This window comes from Symphodus melops (genome assembly GCF_947650265.1).
Source record: "Symphodus melops genome assembly, chromosome: 19".
NCBI lineage: Eukaryota > Metazoa > Chordata > Actinopteri > Labriformes > Labridae > Symphodus > Symphodus melops.
This window is the reverse complement of record NC_136709.1, coordinates 15976664-16002281: the sequence shown is the minus strand read 5'-3', so window position 1 is coordinate 16002281 and position 25618 is coordinate 15976664. Positions and strand designations below refer to the sequence as shown.

At 40.7% G+C, this 25618-nt stretch overlaps 2 protein-coding genes across 2 annotated transcripts; one reads left to right on the top strand and one right to left on the bottom strand.

The window, feature by feature from the left end:
* The first annotated feature begins 12585 nt into the window (after nt 1–12585).
* col10a1a (collagen, type X, alpha 1a) lies at nt 12586–17537 on the top strand. The gene is made up of 3 exons (XM_079370476.1): nt 12586–12667; nt 12985–13126; nt 15084–17537. Exons 2-3 carry the CDS (start codon nt 13000–13002, stop codon nt 16910–16912), a joined length of 1956 nt encoding a protein of 651 aa, XP_079226602.1. The 5' UTR covers nt 12586–12667; nt 12985–12999; the 3' UTR covers nt 16913–17537.
* Nucleotides 17538–22189: 4652 nt separating this feature from the next.
* LOC306840111 (myristoylated alanine-rich C-kinase substrate-like) lies at nt 22190–25117 on the bottom strand. Its single transcript, XM_079369192.1, has 2 exons — nt 24724–25117; nt 22190–23708 (listed from the first exon to the last, which is right to left on the bottom strand). The coding sequence occupies exons 1-2, from the start codon at nt 24817–24819 to the stop codon at nt 23130–23132; spliced, it is 675 nt and encodes a 224-aa protein (XP_079225318.1). The 5' UTR covers nt 24820–25117; the 3' UTR covers nt 22190–23129.
* Between the last annotated feature and the right edge of the window lie 501 nt (nt 25118–25618).

Here is a 25618-nt window from a genome sequence, read left to right as displayed (position 1 = left end):
TTTACTCTGTCCACCTGACAATGTGAAGAAAGGTTTCATGGCTACTCAAAGTTTTGAAATCGCCTCGAGTGATGTCACTTGAGTCATTATCAGTTTGGGACTGAAGAGTGCAAGTTTTTATTTGAAAGAATTTGTTCGGGTTAGAATGAGGTGAGCTTTTGAGACCTCAACACCCTGTTCCTAGTCTCATCTCGATTCCAATGACGGGAACTTAAACACCTGAATTTCCAATCACTGAAAATGGTCAAGTTGCATTGTGGGTAATGTATGCAGTGGGTATTGACAAAAAAAAAAAAGATATCTGGGGATGCTGCACCAATTGTCATTGTTTCTAAATAAATCCAAAGATGTTTGAGAAATGCGAGAAATCTTTGCCGAACATTTTCAAAGAACAGAAACTTGAGTTTCTTCAGTTTATGTTATTTAATACCTGAACTTTACTACATTAAAGAGGAAAAAAAGTGAACTTTTCCCCCATTTTTTTCTCAAAGCATCAGGTACCAGACATTTTGTTATACTCCCTTTAAATTGAAAGACTTAATACTGAAAGAAAGACAATACTTTTGTTGTGTTAAAAAATTAAAGTAACGTAAAGTGTTGCCTAAATGTTTTAGGCAATCCATTGCAAAAAACATTGTCCTTCGTTTCTTCTTAGAAAAACTTACCCTTACACACACTTCAGTAACAATTTGCAAACAATATATCTGATAGTGTTACTTCTAATGAACATGTAGGTAATTAAACTTAAAAGTTATTGACAAGTAAGGTCCTGAATGCAGGCATCGCTGAACTTTTTTAGTTGAAACGTTGCTTTATCCATGATGGATCGTTTGCTGAGTGATGTGTTCAAGCACATTTTCATCATATGTTCTAACTCTGTGCGTCAACATACAGCAATAAATCACAAAGCACTCCTTATTGTGGTGACAGCACAGTGAATTAGAAATCCTAAAAAAGCTCTCTAGCCTGCCATTGTCCAAACAGCGAAACCAACTCCAAGCTCTACAACATAACATTGTGTACGCTAAATTAATGAAGTAGCAACACCAAGGCAGAAGCAAACAATCATGAAGAAACCAGGGGGAGCATTTTCTTCAAGCCCATAAAAACCAGTTAACATATAATTGAACGTCTTGTTCTAAACCTGAGGCAAAATGCGCTTTAAATATCTGTAAATCCTTTGAAGCACTTTCCCTATAGACCTCATAAAATTGTGCAGACAGAGAGGCAGACAGATAGATACTTGCAAACCAAATAAAACAATAGAAGAATAAATACATAGTAAATAAAAGATAAAGACAAAAAATAAACATTTACACATAGAACTAACAAATCCATTATAAACGATACACACCATTCACAGTTGATTTACGCCTGTTTCAACCAATGTAGGAAATATTGGTGTCCTAAACAGACTCAAAAAGATATACAAAAAAGAAATGTTCAAGTGCATAATCATATTAAATGATTTCATCATCTGTTCACCTGCTAACTCATTTCAGATCCTGTTTGACAAAGCTGTTCACCTCTGTCTTTTTTCCTTATCCCCAGGGGATGATGATGACATTTAAAGTTTATTGCTGCATTTCATCAGCTCACTGGGCAGACTGGTTTCCAAGAAGCTTTTGCTAAGCTCTCTGTTGGCGACTCTTGTCAACTGGGACAGACTGGAGGTACTGGGAAGATTTTAACTCCATAGCAAAGGGAAAAAAAGCTCCCCAGTTTTAATGTCAGGTTTTGGCACATTTCCGACCTTTAATTAGGATAGGGTGTTGCACAGTCACGAAACCTTAGTGAGATAATAACTAGTGAAAGTATAGCTTCTGGTGGCTGCATGTGCACAGGCGGGGAATATAATTAGCTCAATTTCAATGAAGCTAACCGCATGTCTGTGAGGTATAGATGGGATCAAACTGTCATCACCACAGGGATTTCACACTGTGTGGCTTAAAAAGTAAAAGTGTTTGAAAAAAGAGTGCAAACATCAAACTAACATCATTTGGTTTATTGCTCTTTTTTTTCAAAATATCTAAAGGGAATGCTAGATGAATGCAATTTACAATAACTTAACAACAGAGGAACAGACAAGGAAAAATCTGTGATGAGACATTAGACAAAGTAAAACATTTTCCATCAGTGTGAAATTCCTTATGGAATACCATTAAACAAAGGCTTATGTTAGCAAGAAACCACTACATAGCTAAACTTCCTTTTGAAAGAGTTACACAGTGCAAAGCTATATAAATGGGGCATGCGCTGCTAGGTCATGGTTATGCTAGCTAGTTCCCTTGGGGAAAGTGTCGGCTAAAAGTCAAGTTAGCGGTAAGTAAGGTTATTTTAGCTAGCCAACAGTTAGGTTAGCTTTGAGTTGGACTGTTGTTAACATTAGCTGGTGTGACTCAGCTTATTTGGTACCTTACAGTTTATCAAGCACATCTCAGCTTGACTTTAACTGTTATTTTTTGTTTAAAACCAATGAAGATGTGCTGAAATTACAACCATTTTTATAGCCTTTGTTTTGTATGATAAAAAGAATTGGAATCGTGTGGTATAACATTTTAACGGCAGTAAATCTTCACCCTCAGCCCAGAGGAAAATGTGTAAATATGGTCAATAAGGTGTCTATTCTTCTTCAGTTTGGTTGGGTCCTGTACGCATCTATTGGCGTTTCAACATTACAACGTTGGGAATGGTACCAATATAACCAACCTGTACCGTCCTACTTTTTTGCGACCATTCTGCTGGGGTGCCAAGTGTATCGATCTGACTCTAAAAAGGTGGGGCTAAACACATTACAGTTCATTAATTAGTTGAAAGTATTGTCACTTCCCCTGCAACAACTGTAGACACAGACCAACACAAAACATGTCAGGTTTTAATATCCCATGGATTTCATGGAGACTGGCTCCATGGATGTTCAATTTTTTAGTTGTGAGAGCATAGCACTGCACCATGGACGACCTCGGAGGTGGAGATCACTGGAGAAGAGAAGAGGAGGTGCAGAGGGGACTGGGTGGGGCTATGCAGAACAAGTGCTTGTTTGCTTGTTGCACATGGATGGCTGCAGATGGAGGACATCAGAGCGGTGTCGGATGAAATGTGAAAAGCTCTGCAGCAAGTACAAGAAAGGTACTCGCTGCTTTATAGCTAAAGGTTCCCAACAAGGTCCCTAACACATGCACACAGTCACCCTTAATACTGTCTTTTATCTGACAAAGGAATATGAAAAGAATGAACCGAAACCAAATGAAGCCTTTGAAAGACTGCACTTATTTTCACAAATTCTCTCTCAAAGTCTAATGTCAAGGATGCTTGGGTTATATAAAATATACAAATATTACCTTTGGTACAATAAAGGAATGGTTTCAACACTGAAAAATATATCATGAGGGTAAATACTAACAGGTGGCTTTGATTAGTAAATTACTGTTGGATTCTGGTTGGCACTGAATGAGATGCAATCAGATGCAAAGTCTGTTAGTGATGTGTGTTTCCATCTTGAAAAAAAAGTTTGATCAGATGTTCTCTGCCTTTCTTAGACAACCACTTGAAAAAGCTGCTGCCATTTAAGTGCTACTGCAGGAGTTTCCAGACTCAGTTTGTCCACCTGTCTGACTGGCATATGATGAGATTCAAGCAGCGGCTACAACCCCGGTTTTATTCAACCGCGAGCTATTGCAATCTGACCAGAATATGACTAGACCAATGTAAACACTGGAGCAGGAAAGGAGCACTGGTATTAGTACTGTAATTCTCTCTTCCTTAACCACAGGAGCCCAAACTTCCACATTTGGAGATTTTGTTTGAAATACAGGACTGTAAATAGCTGAGAAAAATACCAATTGGAAAGTCTTCAAAGTCTCAGAGGAGACATTCAGCAGAATTAGCAGTTCACCCTGTGCCATCCAGGCGTGACTGTCCAGCTCAGCAAGAGACAAAGATGTATACTTACAGGCTTCAGCTGTGCCTCAAAAGTAAAGCCCATACACTCGGAAAAATTGTATTTACAGTAGCTTCATTATCCAGGAAAAGAGGAGATTTGGTTCAGGAATTATAGAAGAGATTAACAGAGGCTCTTTGTCGGGAAAAGAAGGTCAGAGACCCAAAATAGTCATCAGGCCTGTCCCAGAAAGATCTTCCAGTAGGCTGTCATCGCAGTTAAATCTATACACGCTGCAATCGAGGGAAAGGGCTCTGGGAAGTGACATTATAATTATTATGTTAAAAGGAAGGGAAAGTTTTACATGTGGATCTGTCTGGTTAACAGGTCTACAGCCGTGGTCACTTAAGACAGCTGCAGTGTGCCCAAATTACAGAGCACAATGAGTCACACTCTTTCTGTGTTTAGGACCACTTGGCTCTGCTTCGGGACAGGACGAGGCCTTACAGTAAAACAAGCTCTCCACAGAGAAACAGTTGGCTCATCAAAATAACAAACTCTTTGTTGTTCTTTTTGTAACCCTGGCCCTGCAGACCACCTGGAAGGAGTTATTATTATTTCCGGTCAAATTAAAGACAAATGTGAACCCGGAAAAAAAACAAGGCATGCTAAAAAAATTATGAAGTTGCATGGCAAACAAAGTTAATCTCGACCCAACAAGAAGCTTGTCTCATTTTTTAAATACATTTCCATAGCTTTCATCTATAGAGTGCAGCTGGCTTGCATACATCATTTAACCCAGCCAGGATTCAGTCCATTACAACTCTGCCTTTTCCTTTGCCTTAAAAAGATTTTTATTAACAAGTGCATGAACATGTTAGAAACTAAAGGAATACAACATTTTCCTTGTACCTCATCCTGAACATCAGCTTCCTTTGCTAAAAAGAGGGATGGTTAAACAGCTCATTTCATGTAAATGCTGGTCTAATCGCTCCTTTGAAGACGGGCTCTACCATGACTTTTCTTTGTGGAAAAGCGTTAAATCACTTGACGTTTAACAGATTCCTGCCGAAAGCTCTTCCTGTTACATTTCTCAGTAAACGTCTACTAAACGCGACGCGGACAAATGTAGTCTCAAGGCATTTCTACACTTTGGATTTGTTTGGTCTGAATGTCAGCAACAGTCTCAAATGACCTGTGGTTAGAAGTTTAATGCTCTATGGTTTTTCTTATGGAGGGACCCATGCTGTGTCAGACAGCCTTCCATTTCCACAATCACTCGCTTCGTGAGGCCCTGGACAAACCAACTCAAGGTTTTTGTTTTTTTCACATCTGGGATCTACCTTTGGCATGTCTCGTCAAAAAATCCTACAGATATAAATGGGTAAACCCTAAAAACAAACACAACAAGGAGCCAGCTACCAACGTGCAAACCATACGGAATGAGACTTGACTTTGTGTGTTTGTGTTCGGATTTATTCTGAGATGTTCTTCAGTCCAACAACAAACATCTGCAGACAGGCACTTGTCTGAAAGGCGGGTGCTTTTTCTTATTTCTTTTGTGATAGAGAGCCAGTTGAATCCATTCTAGGTTTTGGGAAAACAAATGTAAAGTTTGTGAAATTCTTGGTTACAGTCCATTTCATTTAACAAGCACTCTGCATGTTTCTCCGTTTTATGATGCCTCATAGTTGTTGAGACTTCTGTACTGTGTACTGTGGCTTTGTTTTTTCTCCAATATCAAACATGCAAGCAGGAATAACAGGGTTCAAGGTCTTCAAATACTTCGAACTAAAGGCAAATGAACTGGGAGCAACCAGAGGCCAGAGACTGTCAGTTCACAAGTCAAGAGCAGTGGTTTAAAAAAGCGTGAGTTTATAATCAGGCATCTCTGGTTCAGAGATCTAGACCTGCTACAGCAGTGACAGTTTAGAATCTACATTTCTAAACATTCTCACTAATGGACTTAAAACCTCAAAAAACTAGACTGTACCATGTAGGGCTTTGGTTTTTTGGTTCTGATTCAGGGACACTTGCATGCAAACTAAACGCGGTTTAAAATCCAAGCCAATGCCAGAGTGCCTTAAATAGGTATCTTCAAAGCTTGATCCAAAGAAAACTGGACTGGTTTAAGATCTTGAAGATGTTTCAACTCTCCTCCGCAAGGCTTGGTGTGAAACGTCTTCAAGATCAGCATCTTAAAACGACATGATTTATATTGGCCAGCAGAGGGTGTCTGCAGTCGTTGCAAAATGATGTCTGGCTGCATCAAAATGACTGAGAAAATAACCCTACTTCTCAGTTAACTTATCACACTGGAGACATTTTCTCTACTGTAACAACACAGACTAGTGTCAGGTCCAATACAGTGGGATTTCACAACGCTGCTGGTTCTCAAACTGCTCCAGGACCTCAGCACATCACTTTAAACTTTATGCAACTGCATTACCGTGTGTCTCATTCAGCGGGTTTGAAAACACCTCACATCATCATACTGACTGTAATAAAGCATATTGCAGCAGAAAGACAAAAACCATGGCATCACTTTTCATGCCCTTAAGCTCCTGCAGTTGTCGACATTGCTGAAAAGCTTTATGAATGTTTACTCTGACTTTTCCTCTTGTTTTATCTAAACTCTTGTTGCAGCCTGCTCTGATTCTGCCTTTCTCTTCTTGCCTTATTTAGCAGGGCGACACGGTTACACATGGCACTGGTCGCCTGAGCTGAGCTTTCTCAGTAGATGTGGAGTACCTCATGCAGCAGTGACGCACTACGACAACAGGGAGCCAGGGATTTGATTGGTACTTTCCATCCGGACCACGTTTTTGCAGAATTACAGCCACTAGAGATGACGGTTGTAAAGACTGTTTTAATGAATAAAACAAATAATATCTGCTGCGTATACATTTTTTGAAAAATAATCATAAGACTTGGACTGTACAAGCTGGTTGAAAAATTAGTCTTTCAGCTCCAGTTATTGTGACATGTTTAAAGAGATAATGTTTGTGTATATTTTGTAAGCTTGAAAGATTCCAATATAGGCTCTGTAAGGGTGACTGTTTCTGACTTGGGTTGGGGTACCAGCCAACAAAATAAACCTCCAAACCACACAGGATTAGGGCCTAGCATTGTTACAGACATTCTGTACATTTAGGCTTCCTGTGGTCACGTCTCTATACACAAACACCGTGAACAAAAACATGCATAAAACAGTTAAGTTCGTACATTTATTTTCAAAACAGACGTGCCTTCGACTAAATTTAGTGTACAGAAACAACGCGTGTCTTGTCGCTCCGCAGGCCATTATGGTGCAACGCTAACTATCTGCTGCTGAGCATGAGGTGACTTAAGGATGTATAAACCTTGTTGCTTGGTTGTCGCTCTGCATTTAAAGGCATAGACAGTACTCTAACCTCCCACCAGCATTCCAACTGCAATGTGTGCTAAAGTCAAACATAATTATGCACTGACGAGTCAAATACAAACCCACCTCTGCTCTGCTTGTGTTTACTCTGCATTAAGAGTTCTCAAGCTTCTGTCTCACCTTGCACTAAGACTTCTTCGCAAACTGTGACAGGGTTTTTTGGGGTTTTTTTGGTGCTTGTTGTGCAATGGCTGAAGCCGTCTCATTCAGACAGCAAAACCCAACATTTTCACAGGCTTCATGTAGCGGATTAGTCATTATCCCTAAATACAGGACTCCGCCACCTACGTTTAACGCTGAAAATCCCATCAAGGGGGTTTTGTTTGACTTTGATATCTTTAAATGATCCCACATTAAGCAGATTGGGCCCAAATCAAGCAGTCTGTCTTCTGTTTGAGGGAATTTCTTAACTTTGAGGAGGTTTGCAGCTAGACAGGATCATCCACAGAACACAGGAACGTTATAATTGAATGAATTACTCAAAAAATATTGTTTGCATGCATCAGTAAACAACAACTGTGAAACTACATGAAATCCACATGTATTTATGTTGCTCTGACCTTTTTACCTTTGTAATACACTGAGCACACAAAGTGCTGTTTTCAGCACATCATAAACTGTCTGGTCAACTTTTGAGTTAAATTAGTTTCTGGCTCCTGCAACTCTGAAACTTTCCTTTATACAGCTGCTGAGTCAGACCTTTTCCCGAAATAAACCTATGGCAAACTGAAGCATGGAAACAGTCTAATCTTACAGTCGAGATAAAGGAGTGCTTGGTTGAAGCGGTTGAGTTGCAACTAAGAAGCACTTTCTCACTTTAAACCATGTGAGACAGAAAACTGGTGATAACATCTCAGGCAGCCTTTAGGTACAAATTTACAAACACCTTTTTCCAACCCTTTTTATAAAGACTAAAACTCTGTGAGGTTGTTGGGTTTTTTTGTTCTGATGTTTAGACGTTTGTTCCAGCTCCATGCGTTCACACCTCAGAGAAGTGGAATAATATCCAAACCTAACTTTCTCATCCCTCCTCCATCATCTTCCTGCAATTCTGGGGTTTCAAACGGGTGACCTCCCATACATCAGCCCTACCCCAAAAGCTACCACCACCATTTTTCAGTTACTTTTACACTTCCGGCTCCATTTGGGTCCCTGTTTGTTTTCGAGACCCTGTAATTTCTCCACCAATCACTCACAAGGGCCCCCGTCAAGTCTGCCATTCATAAAGTTTAAAGTAGCTCTTAGTGGTCCGTGGAGTTTATTGAAACATTAAATTTGTATCCCAGCCGTGATGGTGTATCTTTAGCTGTAGCTTAACTCACGTGCTCGCTTCGGTCCCCTTACATCAACCACCAATTATGTTCTCCTCTTGGGTGTGGGTTGAGACTCGGTCAGCATCGTGGAGAAACCAGAAGCATCAACTGCTGGCCAGAGGGGCGACCAAAAACAGACAAAATGCAAAAACCTTTATTCTGAGCACTGTTATCATTGCAGAGTACAAACACAAACATCAGTCAGATTGCCAGTAACACTTTCCAGCAGTGTTTTCTGGAAATTTCTGTGAAATCTACAGGCTGCTCTTGGATAAAGCTGGAGGCCTTTAACAACAAGGATAACCTTAAGGAGCCAGCAAATGTCATTTGCAGAGGGTCAGACAAAGAAAATCTGCCCTGTCACCACTCGCCATGCGTGTTTGTTTATCTTTTAAAAATATATATATATATTTTCTGGTTGCTAAAGCAACGTCTTCCATTTGTTTCTTTTGTATAACTGACAGTCCAGAACCAAAGACTCTTCATGAATAAAAGCTGCTTTCAATTTCATTCAGGAAGCAAAATGTTTTGTTGGCCTCTCTTGAACATAATTGAATTGAATTTTTATTAGGATGGTTGGTGATTAATTTTCTTTTTATGGATCAATTGAATAGTTGATTTATCTTTTAGGTAAGTCCAGATATACTTTTTTGGTCCAGAAGGGATTTTTTCCTTGGGCAAATGGAAAAGAAAACAAACAGCTAATATCAACTTAAAAAACATTATAAAAGTGTAAACAATAGATACAAGTCAATTGGACCACTGGGTTAAATTGAAGACTCTAAAATCTGCACAAAAATGTGACTAATACAGTATAACATAGTAGAAAGCAAAAAAGTAAAAAAAAATATATGTATACAAAAAGTATACAAAAATACTATGATGTTGTGCCTTTGACTCCATGTTCGATATTTATAGATTCTTCAAAGTGTAGTGATTCAGGCGGAGCCTCCAGTAGTTCTACTTTTTCTGTAATAAGAGTTATCTAAATGTGCAACTGATCTAAAATGTAGTAAATGGCATTTAAAGAATATTTATTTTTGTTGCACAGTAGACAAGTACCTGAAAATTGTACTATTGCGCAAATGTACTTTTAATCACTGACACCAACTATCACAGAAACACATAAAAACCCAAATCAGCCCTCATTTAGGATTCAGATTTTAGAGACTGTGAGACTCTCTGGGACTTTGGGTGTGTCATCGTCATAATGACTCTTTTTTCTAAATTCAGTAAAACATTTATGTCATATATTAAATAAGTGACAAGAAAATGAAAGCATGTGCGTATTTTACATTGAGGGTCTCTTAACAATTTGAGAGCGAAGCAACGTCAGCTTAAAGGCTGTGAACCTAATTCTTAATGGTTATTACAATGAAGCCTGTCGACCACATCAAGCTGCTGCGGCGGCGCTGTAATGAGCTGAGCAGAGAGCGCCCTGTCGTGCACTTTCACAGCCTTCAATTCTGCCACCATGAGCACAAGGACACAGAGTCCTTCACAAACAAGTGCAGAGGCGTGTTGACTGTCGAGCGAATTAAAAAGAAATGTGCTGCAAGGTTATAAACAACATCCAAATTACTCAGTTAATTCAAGTCTTCCTCAAGCCAAAGTACACTTTGGTTCCAAGGCCTAGCATAGACTTTACTGCCTCCTCACTGGCTCTCATGCAGATGCAGAATGTGGTTCCTTTTTTTATGCATAAAGAGATGAATCATTGTTCTTTTGCACTGGTTCAGCTGCAAAATAAAATGAATAAACTTAAATCATTGGAACCTATAAACATATAAAACTCCACCCTCTCTTGCTCTGTCATTTCATCTAAATTGGACTAAATCTGGAAGAGCTGGGCCTCGTCTTAGGCACAAGCATAAAGAGATTTTGAAACACTTTAGTTTAACTAAAATGCATAAAAAGTAGTGGCACAGGGAACACAATCCAACTGGAGAAATCAGCCGGGGGAAAACTTGCAGGACAAACATGACTTACTTTAGCTGATAAATCAGGACCAAACCTGTGCAATCAGGCTGAAAAATATGACTCGCATTTACGACCCAAAGCTTGTCTTCCTCTTGCTGGAGTTGCACATGGAGCATGGTGATTTCTCTACCTCCGCACAGCCTCAGGTAGTAAGTCTGCACCTTTGCTGTCAGCTGTCACTTCTGTCTTGGTTACAGGAGAATTTCAAACATTTGGGATTGAAGATCACAAATTAGATTTTAAGTACAAACTTAAACAATGCTTGCCAAACATGATTAAGTGCTAGAAACCAGAGAAGGTAGCACTTTAGAAAATTGCAGATAATTTGGTCTAATTTACAGAAAAAAAAAGGGTTCAAACGAGTTCCATGTTTTAGAATCTTAATTATAGCTCTGGTGAAAGACGCCTGTCAAACTCACGTGTTGTTAAACAGAACAGAAAAGAAAAAGATGTCTCATACAAACTTGGTGAGGACTTCAACCCAGCAACGCTTCAGGATTTATGTTGTCAGCAGTACGTATGTGCATTAGGGGTGCACAGGATGTACCATACATGGTCCCATGTTCAGGAAGATCCTGGGATGGGATTCACAGTACCCTACACATCGTTTATGGCCACTTGTGTGTTTGAGAACATGTGATTATTTGGGTGTATGCATTTCCGATGTGGCTGGGCTGAAATTGAGAAATTACAGTTGGAGGATCTCAAAGTAAGCAGGGCAAGGTGGAGTGTGAGGGAGGATAATACTGGAGGATAGCGCTGATTGAGGAAATACAGCATCATGACAGAAGCTAGCTGTAATTGTAGGAATAGGCCTGAAACCTCTGATGAGGTATATGCACAGAGGGGACCAAAAATAACAAGCGACCACAGGAGCATGGCGTCTTCACTGCAGCAGCGGCCTGATAACGCTCCATGCACGGAGACGGCTGTGCAACAGTGAAAACCTGCCCTCTGGTGTCCAAACAGCTGTACTGTTTGTGAAGGCTATTGCACAATGATTTCGAAAGGCTTCACATAAACTAGCTCAAATGTCTTTCCCAGTGGCTCCTTATATAGTTTTTATTAGCTGTTTTGAGGGGGAGAAACTTGCAAAAGTACACAACTTAAGTAAAAGAGTTCATGCTGAAATAAAGACCCCTTTGTCCTTAATAAGCCAAAATGGCGAGCTGACCAAATAATTCTCAGGAAATGTACAAAGCTAAATCTGTGAATCTCTCAAATAATGCAGCCATCAAAATATAAATAGACATATTTATTTGCTTTCAATCCAAGTAGACTCAGCTCCATGCTACCTTTCATCCATGGCATTCTGGACAACCTTTCCCCACCACTTCCCTTGTTTACCTTATCATGGCAGGCGTGCAGGGGCCCAGACAGTCAGGAAAAGTAAAGGCAAGTCTCCTGCAGCCGGCTGGACAAAATGTAAATTTGCAGATGAGTCTGCTACTATACATCCTCAATGCAAGCTTTATACAAGCAACACAGGTGCCACTTCAAGTAGTTTTTCATAGATTTGTTTTGACTATTTTAGAAACTGTCATATTTGAACAGCTATTATATCATAAAAGAATAAAACTTTATGTGTATGTCCAGAGCAATAAAAACGTTGAATTTTGATTGAAAAAGTGTACAAAAAGCCTGAAAAAGTAAAGGTGTTCTTTGATTGAGTCGATTCCTCCCACCATGCATGTTTGAGTTCTTTGTTTGGCTTTCAAACTTTTATTTTGTTGCTGCAAACATGATTATTTCTAGTTCAGAAGAAAGACTGAAATAAGTGATAATCATGTGTCTGGATATTCAAGACACAGAGGCACCCCTGATGTGACATGCCCGTTTTGGGCAGATCTGTCTGCTAATTACAGCCTAGCTCTGAGGAGGGAGGTACTTGCTTGGTAGGGGCTTTTCTTTTTTTTCTTAATGATGCAAGGGGTAGATATAGTATAAATACTCTCATCATTGTACTGGAGAGCAGCATATCCTCAGTTGTGCTCCTACCCTAAGGATATACAGCAGCATCAGGGGCTCACTGGTGCTGAAGAGATTGATTTTTTCCCTTCTTGGATACTGGTACGTGTGTTTTCTCTTCCCTTTCAAACAGCCCTAATTCTGGAGGAGTGTAGTCAACATCCAGGCTCATTCTAGGCCTGTGTTGTTACTTTGGCATTCTTGGAAAGGGAGGCAGATTTTGGCTGACTTTGAGTTTCCCAGGTCATGTAGGATTCATGATGCTCAAATTGACTTTAAATTCATTGTACATTGCTTATTTCTAAAGCTATATTGACTGTACAGTTACTGAGAAAGTTTTCGAGCCCTGTATAGTAGCTCCACACTAGAGGAGCTTGCTGAAACTGTGTACCTTAAGAGTGGTTGTTTTTTTCCGGCAGGTTTGAGTTTGCAAGATGGACATACGAGTAGCGTGCATCCTCCTCTTTATGGTGGCCTCCACGGCAGCCCATGGGAAGGGTTATGTGGTGAAGAAGTTGGTGAAGGCCCCCCAGTACCAGCCCTACTCTGTGAAGAGCCAAGGTAAGAAAAATCATCTCACCACAGAATATGCAAGCATCTCTCCCGTTTAATCGCCAGAATAGTTGCCTCCAAGTCCGTTTTTCTTCACTAAATACAATATCTAGTAACATTTAGTAACAGTCTTGCCTTAGCTTTGAATCTTCAAACTATGCAGCATTGTTAAAATGGTATGAGCAGCAGCAGCAGTCACACAGACTCTAGGCACAGCCAGCTGCACTGTACTTTGAACAGCCTCCACCTTGCGCTGAATATGCCCTGTGTTCTGATTGGCTGCAACAGTCTACATGGCTGTCCAATCAAATTCAGTCTATCTTAATTAAGGCGTTTTAGTGTGAAAGCTTTTCACAGTGTGGACCTTAGTTTTCTGTTTCTCTCAGCTGATAGAAACACATACATCTAAAGAGGTGTTTTATTCATTTATTTGTTCTTTTTCATTCAGCTCAAGCTCAAACTTTATTAATATTGTTTTAATTTTCTTAGGACTCCATTTATCTTAACGCTCTAGTAGAAAATATTTTTTAACACGCCTGAAAATTTAGTTTTTTTATTTTCCTTTTTGGTTAAAACAACAAAATTGTTGAGGAGAAAACTGTGGTCGAGTTTACTATTTCTTTCAGTGCATTTAGTTTTTAGATTTGATATATGTTGGTAATTTGCTGTTATTTTAGCTGTAAATGTTGCAACAGTGTGTCCCTAAAAATTTCATATTTTCAACATATTCATATTACAACAAAGTCTTCAAATGGGCATAGGGACTAAAATGCAATACAAAATATGACATGTTGCTTCTTACTAAATCAACATATTGCTATTTTTATTCAAGAAACTAGCTGTTGGTGAATTATTTTTAGTTTGACTCTGACAATTACAGTGCAGTCACCCAGCAATGTGGTTTGTTTTGGGTGTGCCTGTTTCACTTAAAAGTAGAAACATCTGTTTGGCTTTATCAAACCATGCTGCTGTAAGGAGTGAGCCTTTTACACTCAAACACATGTGACCACATTAAAGCAGCACATAAAAAAGAATCCTTATTTATACCCGTTTTCATAAAGTCTCAAGATGTCTCTTAAAGTTTTTGGGCATATGGGGTGAAAAAAACCCCAAAGCAATTTATTGTTTTTATTTTATAATGTACATGCATTCCTCTTTTAATGATGTCAGAGTGTGATTTACTTCTTTGACATGCATTAGAAGATATTTGTATGTATTTATATTATTTTTTACATTACATTTAGAACTGAAAAATAGATAAATATGATATATTTTTTCACAAAGAAGCTATAGATATATTTATTTTAAAGCTTCATAGAGTTTTAAAAGTTGTTTTTAAAAAGTGTAAGTCCTAAAGTTGAAGGATAATATAAAAATATTTCTTATGAATCAGATCCAAAACAAACTCTCAATACTTGTGTAAAGAGACCTGCGCCCTCTACAGGAATAAAGTATAATTGAATAAGGACCAGTCATGGACAGCATATATTACATACAGTATGTACAGTCAATGGTACCAATAAGTTAAAATGACTTAAGTATAATGCATCCATCTTTTTTAACTTTATGAAAAACATTGGAGAGTAACAACTTGTAAAGTGTCATTCATCATGAGTTTGACTGGGAATGGTGAAAAATTAAACTTGCTCAAACTCACCCATACACACTGAGAGCTAGCCAATACAATAATGACTTTGACCATCAGCACCACAAAGAGATACTAAACACTGTGTTTCTAAAATATAAGTGGTTATTACTTTTTGGTACAAATCATGGCAATGTATAACACTTCTACAGATTAATATTTAGTTAATGTAACAGGGGTTATAAGTAGCGCTCTTGGATGCCACTTTGTAGCCATGACAACATTATTATCAGAGGTATTTGTGCTCTCTGGATTTTTGTATGCTTGTTTGGTTTTGATTGAAAGATGGTGATTTTTCTGTCTTCACATTTGTGCAAGTAGCAGGTGAGCCAGGTCCACCTGGTGAACCCGGCCCTGAGGGACCTGCTGGCCCAACTGGCCCCCAAGGTGAGAGTATTGAAGGTCAACCTGGACCACAAGGACCACCTGGACCTCCCGGAGCACCTGGTCGCTCCATCGCAGGCAAACCTGGATCTCCTGGTGGACATGGAAAACCAGGCAGCCACGGACAACCTGGTGAGAAGGGAGACACTGGAGCCCCTGGCCAGCAGGGACCCAGGGGAGCCCCTGGATCTTCTGGAAGCCCTGGACCCGCTGGACTTTCTGCTACTGGCAAGCCTGGACCTTCAGGTCTGCCGGGACCAATGGGACCAAGAGGAGAGTCTGGTCTGAAAGGACATCCAGGTATCCCTGGACTGCCAGGTGCTAAGGGGGACAGAGGGGTGGGAGCTCCTGGACCTCAGGGTGAGACAGGACCTGAAGGACCTATGGGTTCACCTGGAGCACCAGGTGAGGCTGGAGTAGGAAAGCCAGGTAGACCAGGTGCGGCTGGTGAGCCAGGAAAGTCAGGTAGTCCAGGTAGAGATGGTGCTACAGGTCCCATGGGACCAATGGGATCCAAGGGACATACTGGTGCCCCAGGTGTAGGTCTTCCAGGTAAATCAGGTGATAATGGCGCCCCAGGTATGCCTGGCCCAGTTGGTCCTAAAGGTCATATGGGACCAGCCGGAGCCACTGGTGCCCCTGGAGTCCCCGGATATGGAAAGCCAGGTGCAAATGGAGAGAAGGGTGAGAAAGGACCTACAGGTGCCACAGGTGCCCCAGGGGCAAAGGGTGAGCAAGGTCCAACAGGATATACTGGTGCTACAGGTGCAACTGGCGCCACTGGTCCTGCTGGACCTCAGGGTCCAGTAGGTTTCCCAGGTGAATCTGGTCCTGCAGGCTCTAAAGGCGATACAGGTGCAACTGGAGCTCAGGGACCTAGGGGAAACAAGGGAGATCAGGGAGCACAAGGTTTCGCAGGCAAGCAAGGTTATCCAGGTGCAGCTGGTCCTCCCGGACCCAGAGGAGCTACTGGACCCCAAGGTGACAAAGGTCATGGAGGTCTTCCAGGTACCCCAGGTGCCCCAGGTATCCCAGGCCCTGCTGGACCCAAGGGTCATCCTGGTCGTGCTGGTGAGTCTGGTGCCTCTGGTTCTGATGGTTCTCCAGGTGCCAGAGGACCTGCTGGACCTCAAGGTGCTAGTGGTGCACCTGGTCCTAAGGGACATCCAGGTCTTCCTGGCCCTTCTGGCCCCGCAGGTTTGGCAGCTAAGGGTCTCCCAGGGCCCCAGGGTGCCCCTGGTCAGCCTGGTGAGTCTGGTAGTGATGGAGAACCCGGCCCAGCTGGTCCTCCTGGTCCCCCTGGTCCTCCTGGTGAGGTTATGTTTGAGAAGGGGAAGGGGATGGGACTAGCTGAGGTTATGGTTAAGTCTCCCATGTCTGCTTTCACCGCATCTCTGGCCACCCCCTACCCTGCTGCTGGCAGCCCCATTAAGTTTGACCAGATAGTGTACAATGCTGAGAATCATTATGACCCTGAGACCGGCATCTTCACTTGCCAGATTCCTGGAGTTTATTACTTCTCCTACAGCATCCATGTTAATGGCGCACATGCCCTGGTGGCTCTGTACAAGAATGGCCAGCCTGTTATGTTCACTTATGATGAGTACAACAAGGGCTTCCTGGACCAGATGTCCGGTAGTGCTGTTCTCTTGCTCGATGAGCAGGACACTGTCTACGTCCAGATCCCAGATGATGAGGCCAATGGTGTCTTTGCAGCTGAGAATGTCCACTGCTCTTTCTCTGGCTTCCTCATTGCTTCAACGTGATACGTTGATACTGAACGTCCCAAAAGCCAACCAACTAAATTTGCAATCTATTTCTCAAACTAAAGTAAACTCCCTGTTCATTATTTCCTCAACCAAGCAGACAGGCAGTTCACCCTTCTTTGAGGAATAGTAGCATTGCGACTTGAAACTACAAGAAATAGGTGCTTAGAAGAAGGAAAACTAATTTATGAAAACAGGTGATCAGGGATGGGGGAAGCAATCCACAAAGTTACCAGTGAGCTTTTGTAAGGGAGACAGCATGTGAAATGCAGGTGTTATGTCTGTTGTGTCCTGACTTTTTTCCACTCTGTTTCTTTAATACTGACGTCAACTGGTTACTCTTAATTGTTTGTCTGTTTTTTTTTGTTTGTTTTTGTACCAGCTTGTTTTTGTTTGGGTGACCAATAATCTTATTAAAAGTACACAAATACTTTCTATGTAACATGTTCTAACTGTTAATCCTTGTGAGTGACTTGAATATTGTGAAATTGTAATGGTCAAATTGACCATTAAAATGAAATCAGTCACCATAATACTGTCATGAAAACACAAACTACCAACAACATGGTTATATTCCCGAACATGCATTATGTCATGTAAAGCATAATGACTGAAATAAAGGTTTCTAAACTAACTAAATTATGTGTAAGGAGTTTTTTTTATATGAGGACAAATATTTCTAAATATTCTTTAAATCTTATTGATTACTTGATCTTCAAGTAATCAATAAGACATTTAAAGAATATGCATCTTGCATGAGAACAAACACTCAAAGTCTTTATTTGATTGTGTTGATTGTATACTGGTCTATCTTTTGAAATAATATGTATCCATTTTCAAGTTACATTTTAATAAGGTTCCTTTAAGGAGGGTTTTGTGCTAATTGTTCTACCAAGCTTTCTGCCACATTCTCTCTATGATAAAAAAAATACAATTAAAACCCTTCTACTAGCCATCCTAGTACTTTGGAGCAAACCTTTAACTTTAAAAAAATAGCATAAACATGAAAACAACATTTAATATTGGGCAACTGAAAACAGAAAAACTCTCAAGTGAAAAACAAAGAAAGATTAAACCAGTGATCATATTTCATAAAAACTCAGGACTGAAGTCCCCGTGCTGAACAAATCTGGAATTTGATCTGTAGCAGGGTAGGCGCCAGTTCAGTCCAGTTCCTGAGCACTGCCGAGGTGTAAGGCAACAATCCCCAGCACAGCAGCTCTGGTCGGCACCCCCACTCTAACATCTCTCCATTAATTCATAGGATTCTGTTTGTACATGTGTGTATATGTCAACCTACGTATGTGTGCGTAGAATGTTCAACCTCAGAGTGTAAAATTCAATTTCCCCTCATGGGATTAATAACGTATATCTTCTTCTCATTATACTTACGTTATTCAAGATACATTTTCAAACTAATTTGTTAATCTGATATGACATGAGGCATTTTATGTATGCTGATATATAGTTTAACTGCACTGGGACTTTTTACTATCCATGTACCACTCACATTGATCAATTTAGAAGAAACAGTCTTCATCTAGAATGAACGATCTGATTCCTCAGTGTTATACATGCAACCATATCAACCTGCAACACACTCTTCTTTCACTAATCGCATGATTGATAGAAACATAGAAACATACTAATAAATACACATAATTCAAAGAAGCTGGTGAGTAGTTTAGGCAGTTAGACAGTAACTGCCTCTCCTCCAACAGTCAGGCTTCTGCTAATGGTTTCTGTCTCCAGTTTTACTGAGAGAAATCAGCTCGGTTCAATATAGAGCATCTGGGCGTGGTGCTCTCAAGGCATAAAAGCCCAGCCCCCATGCTGCCCTGGCTTTCTCTTTCTCTTTCTCTCTCTCTTTCTCCCTCTCTCTCTCTCTCTCTCTCTCTCTCTCTCTCTCTCTCTCTCTCTCTGGCTCGCTCTCTGTCTTTCTGTCTCTCTCTCTCATTCCAGGACTGGACTCATCACAACCATCATTTCCACGTCAGTCTTTGTTCTGTTTTGCTTCACATCTCACACTTCATTATGCCACACAGCCATGAGTCAAGTGTTTACCTTTTAACAATACATAGTTATTATTTGCAGTCAACTATTGTGTCCTTCCCATGTTTGTCCTGGCCTTTAAGCCAGGTGATGACAGCAGAAACACAAAGGAGCCAGTGTGCGGGAAAATTTGTTATATCTTGATTAGCAACAGACCACTGTCAAGTGGCTAAACTAGCTGTGTTGGTGGGACAACATGAATAAGTCAGAAGAAAACGATGATTTGTTTTGACTTATTGCTGTTTTCTATTACTTGCTGCTTGTAATACTATTGGATACAATCAATTCATATTGAGGTTTTACTGTTGTGCTGAATATCAGCACTGTGGTGATTATCTTTAACAACACTCATAATAATAATGAGAAAGGCTTTTCTAAAAAGATGAGTTTTTATGATTTTTCATGTGACATTGCTGAGTGAAAAGATAGTTACTGATGGCAGCATTTAATGCAATAATATCAATATTACAGTGTAAGTGTGCAGAATGACTAAAGATTTCATTTTAACATTAAAGGCAGATTATGAATGTTAAATTAAATATTTATTCATAAAAAATGTAGGAAAATCTTGATTTACCATCAGTAATTCATTACAGCAACTGCTACTTTACCTCTTTAACAGAAGATTTTGATATATTTGTTTTTACTGGAGAATCTGTGGATACAAGTACCACACATCAAGATATATAATTATATCATACATGCATCAAGTTTTACAAACCATAAGAAAAATACTGGTACAGTGCTAATAAAACTGGCTCACACAAACAAAGTTGACTTAAAAAAAGTTCTAAAAGCTTTCTTAAATAACAAGGGCTATCAACAAAATATTGTTGATATTTAACAAGGTTGGACCAAAAAGGATTAAGAACCTTTTTTCAAAGGTAGACCTGGCTGAGACAGGCGTAGAGACAAAGGGAGACAAAGTACTATTTACGAAACACTCAAATTTGCATTAAAAGAGAACCATGTACCGTATGAGTCAAATCTGGGAATCGCTAGTTCTAGCATTCAAGCCACTGACGTCCCAAAGAATCAGCTTCTATTTTAGATTTAAAAACATTGAAGGACATCAACTCCCTGAGTTTCATGTCATTCTGCAACAGATTCTGGGAACGAGTAATCCTTATTCAAGTTCCTCTTTTATATGCAGAAATATAATGACGCATATTGTAAGGTATTATGATGAGATGAAACTGTATAAAAGCAAATGAAAATAGTATCAGATGCATGGAGCCAAGGTGAACAGTTCCATGCTATTTAAAATATGATATGATATAAATAAATAAAATAAACCTCTTCAAAATTATTTTCATTCTTTAATAATTCCTGATGGAGATTCAGATTTACACTCTGTTATCTTAGAGACACGCTTCTCAAAACACACTAAAATACACTCTCATGCACAAACAGGATCTGTGGACATGCATAAGTGGAGAGATGTCAGAGTGGGGCTGCTACACAGTGCTACACAAGGAGCACACCAGAGCTGTTAGAGGTTCAGTGCCTTGCTAAAAGGCACCTCTCCAACCACCAGACCACCTTCACTATTCGCTCCACACCAGGAATTATTATTATTGACCGGTTGATTTATCTTTGATTTCTGTAAGAAACCTTACATCTGCAAGGAAAGCAGAAACTCTAGCAGTAAAACAAATGTGATATAGTTAACCAATAATATAACATCAAACTGCATTCAGTTGTATGAATATTAGTTGGGTACAAGCTGGGACGGACAAGGACCATAAAGTTTGAATTTCTCCTCACATGATGGCCACTGGTCGCCTGCTTGGTCGCCTGAGTTTACAAGAGCTACTCCACCATGCAGGTCTGAATGTGGGTGTACTGAAAATAGTCAGCTTGTGGGATGGGGGACAGGGATGGTCCTCTCTGGCAGGGCCACAGCTGTTTGATCTCCCCTGGTAGAGAGAGAGAGTGCAGGATGGTGGTTAGGTGAGAGAGAGGAAGCTGGTTTCAGGAAACCACTGGGGATTGCCATCCAAGGGGACTGCCATTCAGAGACGGGTCTGTGGTTGGTGCATGAGGTGGGACAGACAGGAACACAAATGCAGCACTGACCCCACAAGCCATACTCCAAAATATCTGCAGCTGTTAAAGGAATATTTTCTCCTTTAGTATGTGTTTTTATACGCGTATATATACTTTTTGGTTTGAATGTGTCTAGAAAGAGGCTAAGAGAGGACGACTCGGGGAGTGGTATGTGGCATAATGGGAAGCTGCATGGTTTAGAGCTGCATGTGAGGCCAACATGAGCAAGATGGGCATGCAGGCCAGAAAGCAGAAATAGAAAAATGTGTAAAACACACCCATGTTGCGGTGGTCAAAGCAGCAGTACAGAGGGTTAAACTGGGTAAAAGGAAATTGTTGGTTTGAATTCAGAATGTGTACAGCTACGTGTGGATAAAACATCCCAGAGATCTTTTACAACAAACCTTACTCTTAAAAAGACACTGTTTTTTAGTGGCGTTTGGGGTTTTGTCGAAAAAAACCCCAACATGTTGACAAGCGAGGTCAGGCATCAGATCTGTGAGCAGTCTGTTTGTTTCAGATACTAAGGCCCTAGACACTGTAAAAATGTTTGTTTCAAGCACTATCATTTAGGTTGGAAAGACCCAAGCTCTGTCATTGAATCAAACACAACTTACGTCGAACCTCGTCACATAATTACGATGCGGCTGTTCCTAGAGTAAGTCAGCAATTTCCTAAAAATACTGGAGGGTGGCTGAATGCATTCTTTTTTTCATACAGCAAAATGAGACTGCTTATGTGATTATGATACACACACTTTCAGTTCTTACTGGGGCCTTTGTAGTGTAGAGCTACAGCTGTTTTGTCTTCATTTATTGGAAGGTTGTTTTTTTGGGGGTTTTTTAAAAAATAGATTTAACTAAGCAAAAACATCTTTAGAGATGTTGCACTGATTTATTTTCCTTCTTACTGATGTGCTTTCACAGTCTGCTTATTTATCTTTAAAATAAGGGTTGTAAAACCATCTATATAATAAAATATTGAGCGATCCACATACAGCCCAACATAGTGTGAGTAAATACCGATTGGTGGAAAAATCAGGATTTATTTTGAAATGCAACACACGATGGTGCTGTAGAGCAAAGATTTAGTGCATTTATTCACCACCTCCTAAAATGGTTTAATTTCTCACCAGATGTAACAAAAAGGGACAGTAAATGAGCACAGAGTGCCGAGTCAAACTTAAGTCCTTTATTCCGTACTGTTCACACATAATAAACTTAACACCTATAACCAGTTTGTGATGTACATTTGGGAATTGAATAAAGTGAATCCTAGGTATTTACAGAGAAATGCTGTTGAAACATTGCACCCATGACCCTTCATTAATGGTTTCTAGTGTTAAATTGTGTTTCAGTCATCACAGTGCGATACAAAGTTTGCTTAAAACATCTCCCAATTTTATTCAATCTTACAAATGGTGAAAAACAAGAAAACTTCATTTACAATGGGTAATCTGTTAAAAACTTCAGTCATTTAGGTACATCTCAGTCATAAAACCAGTAATATCAAAGTCTATACAACGTGCATTACTACAGAGTTTTGAAATGGTGGGATCTAATAATGGGAAGTGATGAGCACCTATCATTTTGACAGTTCACTAAATCTAGTTCATTCAGGAATGGTTGTGTCCACAGGAGCATTGAGAGTTTAAGAGTTGTAAACAACTGTGCACTGCAAAGACAACATTTAAGACTTGGTTTAGGACTTTCCCTTTAAATATCACAATGTCATTTCTTGCAGACACAGCTTTAGCTGCTACATCCAATTGCCCAGCACCAAATACTTGGATAAAATATGTCGAATTCAGGTATGCGTCAACACAGTCATGGTTTCATGTAGAAAAACATTCACACTCGCATTCACACCTTCACACTCACCCACGTCACAATTGCAAGCACCAATGAGCAGTGAGGAAGCAGCACACTCGCCAGTACACCTCCTGTCCACCACTGCCAAGGACGTTGCAGTCATTATGGATGAGATGGTTGCAGAATAGTAAACAAACACCAACAAAAAAATGAACAAAAAAAAATCCCTGGTTTTAGACAAGTCCTCGCATTTCCTTCACACGGGCTCCTTCACCTACTTCATTCCGGTTTCTCTCTCAGTAGGATTACTCAGCAGCGGCCTCTGGACTGGCTGCCGTCTCTGGCTCAGTAGGTGAAGCTTCAGCTGGTTTCTCCTCTCCACCTGCTGCTGCCGCCGCTGGCTCCTCTGCCTTCACCTCCTCCCCAGCTTTTGGCTCCTCAGCTGCAGCCTCCTTGGCTCCCTCGGCAGCCTCAGCAGGTTTGGCCTCCTCGGCAGGGGCTTCTTCAGATGCAGCCTTCTCTCCCTCCGCTGGTTTCTCCTCTCCTCCTGCTGCGCTCTCCTCTGCTGCCTCCTCAGACTCCTTCTTGGTCTTCTTAAAGGAGAAGCCGCTGAGCTTGAAGGAGGGTTTCTTGAAGGAGAAACGCTTTTTCTTCTGCTTCCCATCCTCACTGGTGGATGGAGTGCCTTCCTCTGGCTTGGCAGAAGCCTCTCCATTTGTGGCAGCAGGCTCCTTCTCACCATTGACCTCAGCACCCTCTACTTTTTCGCCATCTTCTTTTGGCGCCTCCTCAGTAGGAGTGCTGCCGTTGGCCTGGACATCAGCTTTGTTGGCCTCCTCTGCAGCTGGAGAGGCATCCCCATTGGTCTTGGCATGTCCGTTCTCCTGGAAGAAAAAAATGAAATAAAAGATTTTATGTTAGTGTTGTGCACATCACTCTGCCATTTTAACCAAATTCAGTTGTGGACAATTTTCTGCCTGTAATCAAGCATGCGAGCATAGCAGTAGCCTACATATGAACATGTGGCTGCAAGACTAACCCATAAAAAAATCTGGCGTGCTTTGGTATTTAATCAATTTCAGCCTCTAGTAGTAGCCAATAGGAAAATAGTCCGAAAACTGCAGCAACATCTGTTACTAGGAGAGTGACGACAGATATGTGGCCCTCAGCAGTAGGCTGGCTGGGCAGACTGCAGTACCGCCCGGATCCGCCAGGTGGCGTTCAATGAGGATTTTGGGATACCAGAGGAATTTGGGATATTTTTATTCGTTTTTTAACGACTCTTGAATTCAAAATAAATGAGTTATTTAAATATTCATGTTCTTCCCTCGGCTTATTTCACGTATTTTATATATTTTAGGTGTACTGAATTGGTAAATTGTGTTTAAAAAAAAAAAAAAAACATGGCTCCTTTCTTGAATCTGGCAACAAAGGCGTGGTGGTATCGTTTTTTAAAATGGCCATGCCACCACCAGTGAAAGCGGCCACAACCCTTGCGCACGATTTTCAACCAAAAAAGCCACCAAATTAACTTCGAAATACCGTTGAAATTGTTCAAATTGATCGAAAATGCAATTTTAACTAAAATTTAATTCAAAACCCCTTGACATAATTAATAATGCAGTCTGGTCTCATTCATTTTCGAAATAATCATTAATAATTAACGTGCTGAAATAAGAAGCATTCATTAAAAGCCTTTTATGCAGCACATTATTTCGGTGCAAAGTTCATTAAACTGGAGAATAAAAATCAGTCGCCGGTGAAATTTAACATGTGGCCACTTTCCCTGAATGCCGGTGAGCGTGGGGATGCGCTACAGGGAACAAGGAGCACGCCATTGACGCAACACATTGCAAAAATGAGACAAAACCAAACTAAAATATTTCAAGCTTCATTTACCTGTCCATTTGTCTTTGCTGCAACAGCTGCACCTTCTGCAGGCTTTTCCACCGCAGCTTCGTCTTTTCCAGCGGTTTTGGAGATTTGTGCTCCCATGCTTTTTGGTACAACAAAGGAACCCAACCGATCAAAATGAATGAACAAAGACCGCAAGCTTCCTCCCCAAAATGTCTAGTCAAACGCCGACACCTCCTTCTCCAACCGAAAGACCAGGAATCAGCCCGAAACCGAAATGACCACAAAGGGGATGTGTGAGAGCTTGCAAAAATGTGGCAAAGGTGCAAAAGAAAGGCGAATTCTTTCGATTTTTTTCTCGAGCCCGGGTTTGTAAATGGAGAAATTGGCCCCGCCGCAAATGAGATGCGGAGTACAACGCCCAAGTCCACTGATGAATGGGCGCCGGGGCTATGACGACAAAGCCGCCCCCTCTCTGCCAATCACAAGTCCCCAACCCAACGAGGAGGCGGGCGGTGGGGGGGCTGGGAGATTGGGGGCTGATGGAGTCGGGGGGCGATGGACAATGGAAGAGCCACAACAACATGGCCAACAACTTGTTTTTAATATCACTGAAATGGTCAGAAATTGGCTGATTTTCTGACCAAATGAACGACGAAGACGTCCAACAGATTCCAGAGGGGGCCGACACAATTAGATGGACATTGATTTCGAGGCGGAGACTCTCTGATGGCAAGACAAATAACAAAAACAGCAGGTCAAAAGCATGCTTTGAAAAGACACAAAATGGCCAACATCTGGTGCTTAAATGTAGATGCCAGTCATTTGGATTGTTTTAACCGATATTTAGAAGCACATATTCTCCCTGCTGCCTGATGTTTTAATAAATACACCATGAGCTCCCCACCAGAGAAGATCTTTGTCTTTTTGTAAATGTAGG